This window comes from Euprymna scolopes, chromosome 40 (assembly GCF_053919585.1).
Source record: "Euprymna scolopes isolate OS-2025 chromosome 40, ASM5391958v1, whole genome shotgun sequence".
Lineage (NCBI taxonomy): Eukaryota > Metazoa > Mollusca > Cephalopoda > Sepiida > Sepiolidae > Euprymna > Euprymna scolopes.
In genome coordinates this window covers 22,755,954-22,770,120 of record NC_136521.1, presented here as the reverse complement: position 1 = coordinate 22,770,120, position 14,167 = coordinate 22,755,954, and the positions used below count along the sequence as shown (strand labels likewise).

The window sequence follows — 14,167 nt, the reverse complement described above, 5'->3', positions numbered from 1 at the left end:
GCCAACAAACCGGAAGTCCCAGACTCGAGTTTCGCGCTCATTTGGGCTCATCAGTTGGACACATCCAGACTCGAGATTTGTAACCTGAACCTTTTGCATGTTAGGCGAGCACTCTGCTAACTGAGCAAACACACCACACACAAGAATGTCTATTAACTTACACAGATCAAGCAACCTGCGGCAAAGATCCGACAGTGGAAAAAACTTACCTCATTTCAAACAAGGGACGAGGTATCAATATATAAAATCATTGCTTCATCTCTGCCTTCTGTTTCTAACAATCTTTAATCAATTTAGCAATAATCCAGCTCCTTGAAAATGTCAAACTTTTATTTGACTAACAGTATGGATTAAGACCATCCTGTTCTACTGTTCATATCTTAACAGTCATCTCTAAATGCAGATACCACACACTGGATGAGGCAATTCAAGCTAGGGCGGATGCATTGGATATATCCAAAGAATTTGACAAAGTCTGCCATTAAGGTCTTCTCAGGAAAATGACCTGGTATGACATTACTGGCAGAATCGTAAATATATTATAATGAGATGTATTATATATATAATAATATAATCAAATCTTTCTTAGCTAAAGTCAAAATCCAGGTGGTTCTTGATAGCTGTACAGCTAAACAATATCAGATAAAAGCCAGCGTACTCAGAGGTTAATTCTTGGACCTATATTATTCCTGATTTTCACAAACGACATCCTCGATATGATATTATTTGAGATGGGCACATTCGCTGATGACACCATGCTCTACTCCTGACATCAGGGTAACCCGAATACCAACTCATGCAAGGCAATGGCTGACTCCTTAGAAAACGATCTCCAAAGTTACTTTTCATAAACTCTGATAGCACTCTTTCCAAAAATTCAACATTCAAACTTCTTGCACTGACATTTTCAACCAACATGAGCTGAAATAATCACATAGAGGATGTTGCTACGTCTGCTGTAAAGAAGGTAGGCTCCTTCTACCAGGTTAGAAAATTTCTTACACCTACCAGTATATTGTATATCTATATGAAGCCACCATTCATTTGTGCATGGAGTATTGTTGTCAGATCTGGGCTGGTCCACTAAACAATAACGTTTCTCCCTGAGACAAAGTACAAAAATGAATTTCTAATCTAAAAGGTGCCGCACAGTCTGCCAAGCTTCAGCACCTGTCAAATCGTTGCTGAATTGCATCCCTGTGCCAGTTTTACAAGTACTTCAGATGAACTTGCTGTACTTGTACAAACTCAACTTGAATACTCCTAACTCATCTGTCTAGTAGCAGTTAGATATTCGGGTCTGTCAATAGCGATTAAGTTGACTAGTGTGAATTTTGACAAGGGTCGACACTGAGTGCTGCCAAACAGCATCATTTAGAGGGCTGAATATCTGAGGTTAAACAAAATGAGACATCAGATCACTTAAACAAAACAGAGGTGTGAGTCGAGATGACAAATGACATCATATTTTTAGAGCTGAGAAAAACAAAGGTTTTCAAATCAGTCTAACTGTGGAAGTTGTATGAGCGAGATCATAAATAAAATAAGTCTGTGGAAGCATGTACGAGATAAACTGGGAAAGACAAAATATCAGATTGTTGATGTGAAATTTTGGCATGGACCCTGTTTTTGGCAGAGGCCATCTTGGAGGATGATAGCATCTTTGTGTATAGTCAAGAACCACACCGACATTTCATATTAACAAGATATTAGTTTACGTTACATTTAAACTTCTGCATATCAATACAGTCAGGGAATCAGGTAGCAGGAAGGGAATTCCAAAGTCTAGCCATTTGAGGGAAGAAACTATTAGAGTAAAAAGCTTTCTGGCATTTAAGGACCCCAACAGTGAAGGGATGCGATTTTGTTGTTAAGCAGGTTTGTCGGGGATATGTACGTCGAGGGGGCACAAGTGCAACGAGTTCATCAGAGCACATTCTATTAAAATACTTGTAAAACGGGTGCAGGGATTCAACATTGCGGCGTTGGAACAGCGTTTGTAGGTTAATTTTCATATTTTCGTATGTCAGTCTTTTCAAAACTGATTTCCTTGAACAGGTCTTATAAAAATTTTGAAGCTCACACTAACTAACATTCACATATATGTATTACTTTCTTGGGCTTGAAACAATTTCTTTTAGTTGAAAATTCTTTTGAGTTTACAGGTCTATGTCAAAATTTCCTTACTTTGAGGAGTAAGAGGAAAAACAAGTTCTAATGAAGCAGTGAAGAAAAGAGTGTAAGCAATTATAGCCGTTTGATTTTTAGCGTTCATCACTTCATGATAAAGTTATCACAAACGAAAAAACTTGGACAAAATTGAAAGAAAATTATACTCACTCGCAGGCTTCATCTTCTGTTTCAGCCGGTTCATAATTATTGCTACCACATTGTGTGAGTGTTTGAGTTATATTTAATTTACTCATACAAACGTGAGTCTTTAAATACACTGGAAAACAAAAACAAACACAAATTTCTGGATAATAATAAACAAAGACAACAATATTGAAAAAGAGTAAAATTTACAAGCAGACCTCCACAATATTGCGCCACCTTTAAAATAATTTTATTTAAATTCTTTGATTTATATAGTTTCAGAATATCTCTGGTTATGGGAGCTTATCTCCGACCCCCCCACCACCACGTGATATTATTCTGCCACCAAAATGTATTATTGTAAGAGTTTCATGTTAGACACAAGATCAGGCAATATTTTAAAACTTCCCCTTTTTTCTGCAGTGCAGGAATGTCATGATGTATGGATGAATCTGAAATTGCCTTAGCATATTTATGATATGGATCAAATTTATAGATTTAAAAGAACAAAATTTACAAAATTTGAAATCCTTTGAAAATGCATTGTGGCAGAATGTTTTTCAAATTTCAATTACAAATTATAAAAAATTAAACTAGTTTAAAACTTTCTCTTAACTGATTATTCCATTTTCTGTACATAAAATAATGACTTCCATAAAAATAATTTTTAAAAAATACAGAAACAAGATTAATCATGTTTCTTTATAAAGTTTGGTATGTTTATATATTGTTATGTGTACAGGATTCACTCCTAAACTAATTAATTGATCATTATGAATTTGGGAACAATAAAGATTTCAAATTTTAGTTTCCTTAGAGTATTTTAATGGGATTCTGTAGGCATAGTCTCTTATTTGAAAATTCAAATATTTCAGATTTTCATTAAAGTTGACCTATAATCATTTAAGCATGATCCCCTGAATTTTAATTTCCTAAAACCTTTCAGCCTTAAGTTTTAAACATTTTCTAAAATCATGCAGTGGATTTTGATCAAAATTAGAATAAAGATTATAGACATAAGGTTTAGTGTCGGTATATCTTGATACTAATCTTCGTAAGGAAACACAAAACTCTTCTGAGAAATTAATTTATTTAGGATGGGCATTTTTCTAGTATAATCTATTATATGAAGGGCAGTCAAACAAATTCCTGATTAATCGCTCACTTAAGTAAAACACTTTATCAAATTTCCAATATCAACTATTACTACGATATTATCCCATTGATTACTGTACACACAATAACCCTTATCGCCGAGTGGCTTCCGGGCCTTGATAAGTGGTGATCCCCATTTAAAAAAAACAAGAAAAAAAAGTTTGCTATGGAATAGTGAGTATACATAATTAATGTATAAAAGTGCAAGTATACAGAATTAATGTATAAACGCACAAAAATTGAATGCACACGCACACAAAAACAAACATGGTGACTAGTGAAAACAATATGGAATACATTGGATAATAAAGGTCTTAACATCATTGCCCTTAGATTAAATGAGAAAAGGTCATTGCACTTATATTAAATGAAAAATCTTCTATAGAAGAGGAGTGTAATCTGTTGAAAAAAATTGAAAAAAAAAAGAAGAAAAAATACAAGGAGGGAGTGTGCACTGTACAGGTCTATCCTATTTTTTTTTGTTTTTTGGTGTTTGGTGTTTGGTGTGTGTGTGTGTGTGTGTGTGTGTGTGTGTGTGTGTGTGTGTGTGTGTGTGTGTGTGTGTGTTAATAGCCTTAAAAATATCAGGAAAAAATAATTAATTGATTAAATAATATTTACTGGTAAGACCTTTTCAAAGCAAATTTTGATAAAAGTGAAAAGTCCCCTCCCTCACACACCCATACGTTTTGATGTGTTTCTATGTATTTTCCGAATCTTTGGAACTTATGAAAAAATACTAACGATTACATGTCTCACTACGTTGCCAAGAAGTGGGGTCTCATTTTACGTTAAATTATTATGTTAAATTTATAAAGGAAAGTGATCCTCCACACTAAAATGTTAAATTTTAATTATTAAAAAGTCGTATGCTTCTGGGTGTTTCCTAGCGAAGCTGTTAGATAAAGATTTCAGAAAAGGGTTTTCTTGAAGCATTGATTGGACGGAAAGTGGATACCCTGTCATGTGGTATTACTCTGTCTTACGCCAGCATGAAAAGACAAAGTTTTACTTTTTATTTCCACAGAATTAGCATGGGTGAATAGACCTCTTCAAAATTGACCTTTTTCTTCAAACATATGGAAACTGATATTATTCCCATTCTTCAAGGTCTAAATTAGCTAAATATACCAGTTATTGTGATCTTGGACCTTGGCTATGCTTGCCTCAAGAGCCATGTAATTTTATTGTTGACGTTTTTCAAAAACGCTGCAAAATTTGGGATATTATGTCCTTATTTTCATTGTAGCTTTCCAAAGGTTGATGCTATAGCATTGAAAGTGGTACCAAATGAAAGCTAATAAAATTTTCTTGCATATGGTAGTAAACACATGAACACCTGCGTTAATTTTAATTAATTTTAATGCACAAACATATATATTTTTAATGCTTGGAAAGGATGCCATCATATAATACATAACTTTATCTCAAAAATGTTACTCTAAATGCATGTATATAATTTATTATCACTAAGTATGTTTTATCTCTTCATTCCAGATTGTAAGTTAAAGCTGATTTGTTAAGATTTGTGAACTGCTGACAACATGGCATCTGGAAGACAACTACGCTGTGGGAAAGTGGTCAGCGATACAAGTGAACGGAATGAACCAACTGAAAAGAGAAGAAAGGTGGCAACTCCTGCCACAAGGTCATTCAGTGATGTGTATCTCATTGGGCAACCCAGGAAATACTGGAACACCTGGCGATTAGTAGGAAGTTTCCTACTAATCGCCAGGTGTTCCAGTATTTCCTGCATTTGAGGAATGATAATCCCAACAGTGACAATAGGTCTTTAGCCCATGATACAGTGGATGTCGTTTTGCGATTCTGGAATATGGCAAGGATTAAAACACTAACTAGACTAAATGCAGTCAACCGTTTCATGATCCTCCATGAAAAGTACAGGAAAATTGTTAAAAACAAGAGAAGAAATAACAAACCAGAGGAAGAGAAACGAGCTAACTTTCTGAAGGACTTAGACAAGTTATTTGATATTGGAGCAAAGGATGTTGTGAAAGAGATAAGAAGCAACAGGCTGCTCACAAAGGAGACCAAGGAAGAGGACGTCAATTTCTACTTGGACCAACAGACCACTCGCCTGGCACACATGTCAGGTCATGATAAGGTGTTTGAGAAGAAGTCTAGAGAGAAAAGCTTCCGAGAAGAAAGAGAAGAGAGAATGTTATCATCAGTGACTGCTGCAGCAGCAGAAGTTAGGAAAATTTCAAGTGATGAAGACCCAGAGAACAGTCAAGGCTCTGGTACTAGTGAGGGTTCAGAATACACTGAGACAACACCAAGCTGTTCATCAAAACCAAGTACGATAACCTTACACTTTCCACACTCAGTTATGACCAGTGAAGAGATTTGTAGCACTGCAGATTGGTGGTCACTCTCTGACAACCAGACTACAGCCATGGTGTCTGCAGTGTTGAAGGCAGGATGCGCAGATCTTGATGACTTTGTTATATCAGCCTCTACTACAAGACGAAATAGGATAAACATTCGTCATAACTTGTGCCAAAGTTACATGAATAACTTCAAGGAAAGTCCGCCAGATTACTGCACACTACACTGGGATGGAAAACTTCTACGGGATGTTCTTGGTGAAAGATACCCAGTGGAAAGTCTTGCAGTGCTCGTCTCTGGTACTCCACAGTATGAAGAAGGGAAGCTGCTTGGTGTGCCCTTCATAGAAAGTTCTACAGGAATCCAACAGTGTAATGCTACACTGGAACTGATAGAAGCATGGGGTCTCACAGACAACATTGTAGGCTTGGTATTTGATACCACAGCAAGCAACAGTGGCATCAACAAGGGTGCAGCGAAGCTTATTGACGAAAAACTAGACAAAAAGGTATTCTACTTCGCTTGTCGCCATCACATATCAGAGGTAATAATTGGAAGTGTATGGGAGGCTGTGTTCAGCAAGGTCAAGAGTTCTGACAACCCAATGTTCAGCAATGTGAAAGAGAAGTGAGACAAGTAGGTTAAGGACTGCCCAAGAGTTCTGGGCCTAGTTGAACAAGACTTGAAACAGAAGAAGACAAGCACAATTGCAGTCTTAAGCAATTTCCTTGAGGAAGCAAGTCCGAGGGCAGATTACAGAGAGGTGGCAGAGCTGTGCCTGATCCTGCTTGGTGAGGAACCTCCTCGAGGTATCCACTGGACCAAGCCAGGTGCCATTCACCAAGCCCGCTGGATGGCCAGGAACATTTACTGTATGAAGATGCTCATGTTTTCCAAGGAACTAAAATACAACACGGACACTATCTTTAAGCTGGAGAGGATGAACAAGTTCCTGGCCTTATTCTACACCAGCCACTGGGTGACCACCACATCTGCAGCTGATGCACCTATCCATGACTTCCAGCTTATGAAGAACATGCTGCAATACAAGCAGTATGACTATGAACTGGCAACCTCTGTTCTCAAGAAAATGAACAACCACCGCTGGTATCTGACCCAGGAACTAGTGCCATTCACCTTGTTCAGTTCACATGCCAGCATGACCAAGTCTGCAAAAGAGAAGCTCGCAGTCAAGCTGTCAGAAACAGAGAAACCTGAGAGTTACAGGAAAGGCAAGCCAGTGTTTCCTGTCATCAATGCAGCTACAGTTCTCACAGACCTGGTAGGGCCAGAGTCTCACTTTCTGTTTGATGCTCTTCGAGTGAAATGTGACTGGCTCACTACTCCTGCTGACACCTGGGAAGACAATGACAACTACAGGAATGCACAGAAGTTTGTGAGGTCAGTGAAAGTGACCAATGATGTGGCTGAGAGAGGTGTGAAACTAATGAGTGACTTTGCAACTCAGATCACAAGTGACCCAGAGCAAAGAAGCTGCTTACTACAAGTTCTGGAGTACCACAGGAAAAAATTTGACAGTTTCAAAAAAGCCACATTAAACAAGTGATAATACATATATTAGTAACATCCTATCTGACAGTTTCTTATGCAATATATGTGTCAGTGCAGTGCTATCATACTACCAAACTGATTTTTTGTAGTGTCCCAGCTGTTTGTGCATTAAAATTAGTTAAAATTTACACAGGTGTTCATGTGTTTTATTGTGCTTACTACCATATGCAAGAAAATTTTATTAGCTTTCATTTGGTACCACTTTCAATGCTATAGCATAAACCTCTGGAAAGCTACAATGAAAATAAGGACATAATATCCCATATTTTGCAGCGTTTTTGAAAAACGTCAACAATAAAATTACATGGCTCTTGAGGCAGGCATAGCCAAGGTCCAAGATCACAATAACTGGTATATTTAGCTAATTTAGACCTTGGAGAATGGGAATAATAGCAGTTTCCATATGTTTGAAGAAAAAGGTCAATTTTGAAGAGGTCTAATGGGTGAATACAGCAAATGTGCAGGTAATTGAAATGTTATGTATCAATCCATTTTAATGTTTTTGGCGTATCGCTACATAGTTTTTTTTTGTTTTTTTTTTTACATTAGAAAAACATTTGCTTTGTTTTTTTTTGCTTGAAAACAATTTCAACTTGCAATGAAAATTACAAATAAAATAATCATAAATAAATAATTTTGGACACACAAAACATAGCTTTTTTGAAAAATCAAGTTCTAGTTTTAACCACACACAACTTAGGTAAAGACATATTTTTAAAAATATGTAAGTGCACCTTAATAATCGGCACCTTCTTTACAATTTTTTCCTTTTTGTCTTTTTTCAACTATTTCTGCAGATTATTGACACTAAGCTACCAGATTATAAAAAAATTGAAAAAAATCAATATTTAAACATTTGGAAGGGGGTTCAGTTCCAAATACAACGTTCTAGTAAATCGATCCCCCATTTTCAGAACTGCTTTACAGCCCCGCTTTGACGTTGGCCCCTCCCCTACCATTAATATTATTTTGTTTTTCTTTTTTTTTTGTTGCGATTTTTCACTTTCAGAAAAGTTCAAAATAAAAAGTGATTTTGAGATTATATTGTCTTTTATTGTCTTAAGAAAACACTTTTTTAAGTGAGGAGTGAAAAAAATAAAACTCAGGAGGGCTCCAGAGCACTACTGCAAACACTAATTAAAATTAAGGAGGTCCTACTAAAAGCACTACTAAAACCAATTTTCTATCCCCACTTCTTGAGGAAAAAATATTTTTTTAAGTAAGGGCTGAAAAAATAAATCGTCAAAATCTACAGGAGCACTACTAAAAGCAATAAATATGATTATAAATCTGATTATAGTTATATATTGTGTATTTATATTTAAATCAGTTTTTTTTTAACTCAACAGGGTTAAATTAGAAAGATGAGGATAATAGTCCGCAATAAATAAATTAAGCTGATTTTAGTGTTATAATTATTAACTATAGTCAAAGAAAAAGGGGATAAACTCGATTTTAGTAGTGCTCTGGAGGCATCCTTTTATTATTTAGCGGTTTCAGTGGCGCTCAGGATACCTCCTAATTTTTTTAAACTCCTATCTTGAAAAAACCCCCAACATATTCTTGATATTAGTAATACTCTGGAGGCCTCCTTATTTTTTATAAGTGCTCAATATCCTAGATATTTAAATACAGTGTCACCAGGGATAAATAACTTCTCATTTTGTTGGTGTTGCCCAAGAGTTATAAACAAAAGTGCTCAATCTTCTGGAAAGATCATGTTGAAATGAAAAAGTGAGTTTCATTTTTCTTTAATCTTCACGTACAAAAAAAAAAGCATTTCTCTTCAAGAGGGAGGGACTTAGTATTAGTAGTGCTCTGGAGGTATTTTTACTTTATATGCTCAATATCCTATATAGAACTATAAATTCAAAGTGCTCAATATTCTGAATATCCAAAAGTGAGTTATATTTTTTTGACACTATTCACTTGCAAAAAAAAAAAGAAGGGATTTTTCTTCTAGATAAAGGGGACTTGGCTTTAAATTCCCTTAACTTTATAAGTGCTAAATACCCTAGATTGAGCTGTGATTCAAAGTACTCAGTATTCTGGATAGAACAAATAGTAACGCAAAAGTGAGTTTCATTTATTTTTACTGATAAAAAAAAAAAAAATAAAAAGGGAAAAAATAGAAATTTAGTTTTAGTAGTGCTCTCGAGGCAACCTTAATTTTATAAGTACTTAATATTCTAGATAGAGCAAATTTGTTTAAACACAGTGTAACATGGAACTTCTCTATCCTTTTGTTGATGTTAACTGGGACCCATAATTCAAAGTGCCCCATATCCTGAATAGAGCAGGTAGTAACCTAAAAGTGCTCAATATCCAAGATAGAACAGATCATATGCTAACTCTGGATTTAATTTATTGTTCTTAAATATTGTCATTATCAACATAATTTCTCAACAAAGACTATGAGGAGAGATGACACTTTGTAGTGCTTTGGAAGCCCCACTCCTCATTTTATAATATCCCAGAGAGAGCGGGGCTGTATAAATGCAGTGTCGCCAGGAGTAATAACTTATATGTTTTTTATTGGTGTTGCTCTGGTGCTATAATCTAAAATGCTGAATATCATGGATAGAGCAGGTGTGTTTAAACATTGCCTAGGAGGAAAACTTCTCTGTTTTTTGTTATAATATACACAACAAAGAACATGGCATTCCCTGGGAAGCATATGACCTCTATTTATCAACATTGCCTTTATCAACATTACAAGTCTTCTTCATATGTTGACATGAAGGAGTGAGAAAAGAAATTAGAAATTAACGAGGCCCATTAATAATCATTATTAATATTATTTCTCTTGACATTTTTATTTTAACCGTACTTTTAGCAGTGCTGTGAAGGCTTCCTTACTAAAATTAAAGTATATTTAATAAAAGGGGAGTAACAGTAACTATTGTTATAAAATGTTGCCCGGAAGTTATAAAATAAATAATTTCTCTCTATACTTTGATTTTAACCATACTTTTGGTAGTGCACTGAAGGCCTCCTTATTAACATAATAAGGAGGAGGAGCAAACAGAAACTGTATTTCTACTCAGCATTGTCCGGGAGTAAATAAATTGAGATTATCAACTTAATTTCTCTCCATACGTTGATTTTTAACTGTACTTTTGGCAGTGCTGTGAAGGCCTCCTTGCAAACATTATGGCATTATATTTGGTAAGGTGGTAGAAGGGATGTAACAGAAACATTTCTTCTATTCGATATTGCCAGGGGACAATAAAATATTATGTATTATATTTGGTAAGTGACCGGTAGGATAACAGAATATTTTGTTATGTTTGGAATTGTCTGTAACATTACAGAATACTACATATTAATCTCTTTGGACTATTTTCATTATCAACATAATTTCTATCTATTTTATTATGAAAATAGGTTGGAGAAACAAATTACTTGATATCATTGGGCTTTGTTTTAGTCTTCATTGTCTAGGAACAATAAATGTAAAATTATATTTAAAAGAGATAATTATAGTAATTTTTGTCAACATATTAAAACAGAAGAATGGATTGGGTGGAGATGAAAGTTTGGGAGAGAGAAGGAGAGGGAGGAGTTTTAATATAAATACTCTTTAACCTCGGCATGGCAGTTATCTGTGTGTCAGTTGCATAGCATCAGTTTTTGCCGCCCAGGGCGGTCGTAAAATTTGCTGCCTCCCTGCTGGCATATAATTACCTGTTTTGCCTCCCCCACTGCTGGCATATGATTACCTGTTTTGCATCCCCCCCCTGCTAGCATATGACAACCTTTTAAAACTTTCAAAATTCCAAAAAGCCTTCAAAATATTTATTTTCATTTACACAATTCCCCTTTTTTAAATTTTAATTTGATTTAACAATTTCTTTTCTGAATAATAATAAGTATGTAAACATTAATCTGAAGGGAATTATGTAAATGTTGATATGAAACAAAAGAAACCAAATATTGGTTTTCAAAACAAAAATGTATAATTAAAATTATAAAAAAATATTAAATTAATTGGCTACACAAATAAATATAGTAATAAATGTAAATGAGAACATTTGGACATCTGAAAAGGTTATGAAATGATAAAATCATTTTTATTTACATTTTTGTTGTTGTTAAAGTCCGAATTTTCGGCAAATTATATGGCAGTAGCAAAGAGAGGAGAGTCTGATGTAGTTTTCTTTTCTTTTTCTTCATAATGTTATTATTAAGAGGTCGAGCCTCTCGAAGAGGAAAACATCTTGTATCTGTGCTTTATGAAATCTGTGTGTGTAATCACTCGGTTTAAGCGTGAAATTTAATAAATTTGTTGTTGTTTTAAGGATGTTTCAATCCTTTGAAAAATAGTTTAAAATTCTTTTTTAAATAAATGTATTTATGAATTGAAAATAAGGCTATACATTTATTATTTTGTGAGAGAATTATCACAAGGCATCAAGTCAGTTGAACATTTATAAACATACTTTTCACGATTTTTTTCAGCAAAGTTATCAATAACTCTATCAAAATTCACACTATCGACAAGTTCCCTCTCTATGAAGAGGATCGCCAAGTCTGTAAGCCTTGTCTGGTTCATTTTTGATTGGAGGTAGTTTTTATGAGCTTTGAGAAAGAGCACTCACAGCTGGCAACGCTAATAGCTCAGGTAAGGAAAATGCACAGCAAGATCACAATATAAGGGACGGAATCCCCAAGGCGGTATCTCTTTATAAGCTTTATAAGCTGAAAAGTTCAAGAGGTCTATTTATTTTGACTTTTCCTGAAGCTTTTACAAAATACTATAATCTCTTCCTTTCGGCAAAGAATTTATCTTTTTCTATATCTTCGTCAACTTCACCAAGCTGACAATCATAATTATCATCAAGTGGATTTGACGGTGTAAGAAAAGCGTATTTACTTGCAAGATTGTGAACTTGTTGAAATCTGCAAGATATTTCTTCAGTTAACCTGTCTATGACAGCATTTCTCATCTCAACTCAGTATCAAACCCCAGTGTTGCATCAGTCAATCGTTCACCAACCATTCGTTTCTTTTTGCGGATACAATGCTCCAAGCTTATTCCCATTTCAAAGCAGAGTTTTTTGACTTGTCTATTGCAGTGTCACCATCTTTTCTCTATTCTGAAGAAAACAATCTCTCCACGCCGTCAGCCTGACAGAACTTTGTTGCAGATCCAGCCCCTTTTTTTCATAGATTTCTGGGAGAATAGTTTTCCAAAGGCTCGGAAATAAAAGAAATGGAAACGAGTTGAGAATTAAAGATGCATCTGCTCTTGTGGTTGCATTTTCCATTCTTGTTTGAGCTGTTCCAGGGCAATGACGACTTCCAATAATTTTTTTACCACAACATTTAAAGCATCTGCTCGACCAGACCATCTAGTTTCCACAGTCCACTTGATACTTAGACCGATCAACTGAATTAAGACGTCCCAGCGATGTGTAGATGCAGAAAAGAACGAGAATAACCGGTCTAGAATGCCAAAAAATGTAACAGAGTGAACAGCTACAGAAGCGATATGTACACAAGCCAGATTTAATGAATTGTTAGTGCATGGCACAAATAGAGCTTTTGGGTTGATTGCAGAGATTCGTTTCTGCACACCCAATCGGTGGCATGCGATGATAGCAGCATTGTCAAATGCCTGGCCAATACAGTCACCAATCTGAATCCCATCGTTCTTCAGTTCTCTCAAAATCAGTTTAGAAATGTTCTCCGTGCTTTTAACTTTTGTTTTGATGAAGCAGAGCTCCTCCACTGTCACTTTATTTTCGTCAATTTTTACGTAGCGCAACACCTCACTCAACTGGTCCTTGTGAGATACATCAGGAGTGCTATCAAAAATTATGCAAAAATATTTGCTTTCCTTGATCTGATTGATGATTTTCTTTCTCACCTGCTTTGCCAAAATGCTCACAGATTCATTTTGAATTTCTGGTGACAGATAAGAAGTAGCGATTTTCTTTCCCAGATTAACTTTCACAAAATGTTCACGGAGCACAGGGTCATATTTAGCATTTATAATCCACTGGGTCATATTTGACATCCATAATGATGAGATCAAGAAAAGAAAGGGAATTTTTTAGAATTGATAAATTTATCAATTCTAAAAAATTCCCTTTCTTTTCTTGATCTCATCATTATGGATCTCTTCCCGGTAACCCCATAGTGCCAGATTCTGCTTTGCGAGAAACGTGATGATGCCCAGCAATCTAGCTAGAATTTTCCGCCATTTCTTAGTTTCTTTCTCAATAAGATGTTGCTTTACTTTGTTGACTACCTTTTTTTCAGCAAGTCGGATCTCTAGATCCTTCCAGTTGAGAAACGCTTGAGCAATATTAATTGGACATAAAATGATTTTTCATTTCAGAGACATTGTAGCATTTTAGAACACTAACCAAAAATTATTATTTTCCTCATGAAAATAAATTCTGTAAGCTTTTATTTGGGAGGGGGAGGGGCCTAAGTGATTACGCATAGTTTTACAACCTTGTCAGTCCAGTCAGACTTCGGCTTATTGAACATTTCTACAATATTAGAGTAGCCTTGAAATGATGATTATTCATCATTTTAAGTTAAATTAATGTATGAAATTTTAAATATAAAAAGAATTTTTTGTGCTTTTTTCCAGCAAGATTTTCAAGGTGTCCATATGCAATCGCAAAATGAAAGTCGAATAAAACAAAAGGAAAATATCATTTTTAGCCAAGGGTGTTAGTCTAAAATTCTCACAATATTAGTAAAAAGTATTTCTATTATAATTATCTGTATCTTGTTTTTTGTTTCAGTTTTTTGTTTC

The 14,167-nt window shown here is 35.1% G+C and overlaps 1 protein-coding gene across 1 annotated transcript in view; it reads right to left on the bottom strand.

Annotated features, from left to right (window-relative positions):
- Nucleotides 1-14,167, bottom strand: part of LOC145265428 (uncharacterized) — a 159,152-nt gene that overhangs the window by 19,119 nt on the left and 125,866 nt on the right. The window contains exon 8 of the mRNA XM_080121261.1: nt 2,341-2,449. Within this exon, the coding sequence (XP_079977387.1) occupies nt 2,341-2,449 (109 nt within the window). The remainder of the gene's footprint in view (nt 1-2,340; nt 2,450-14,167) is intronic.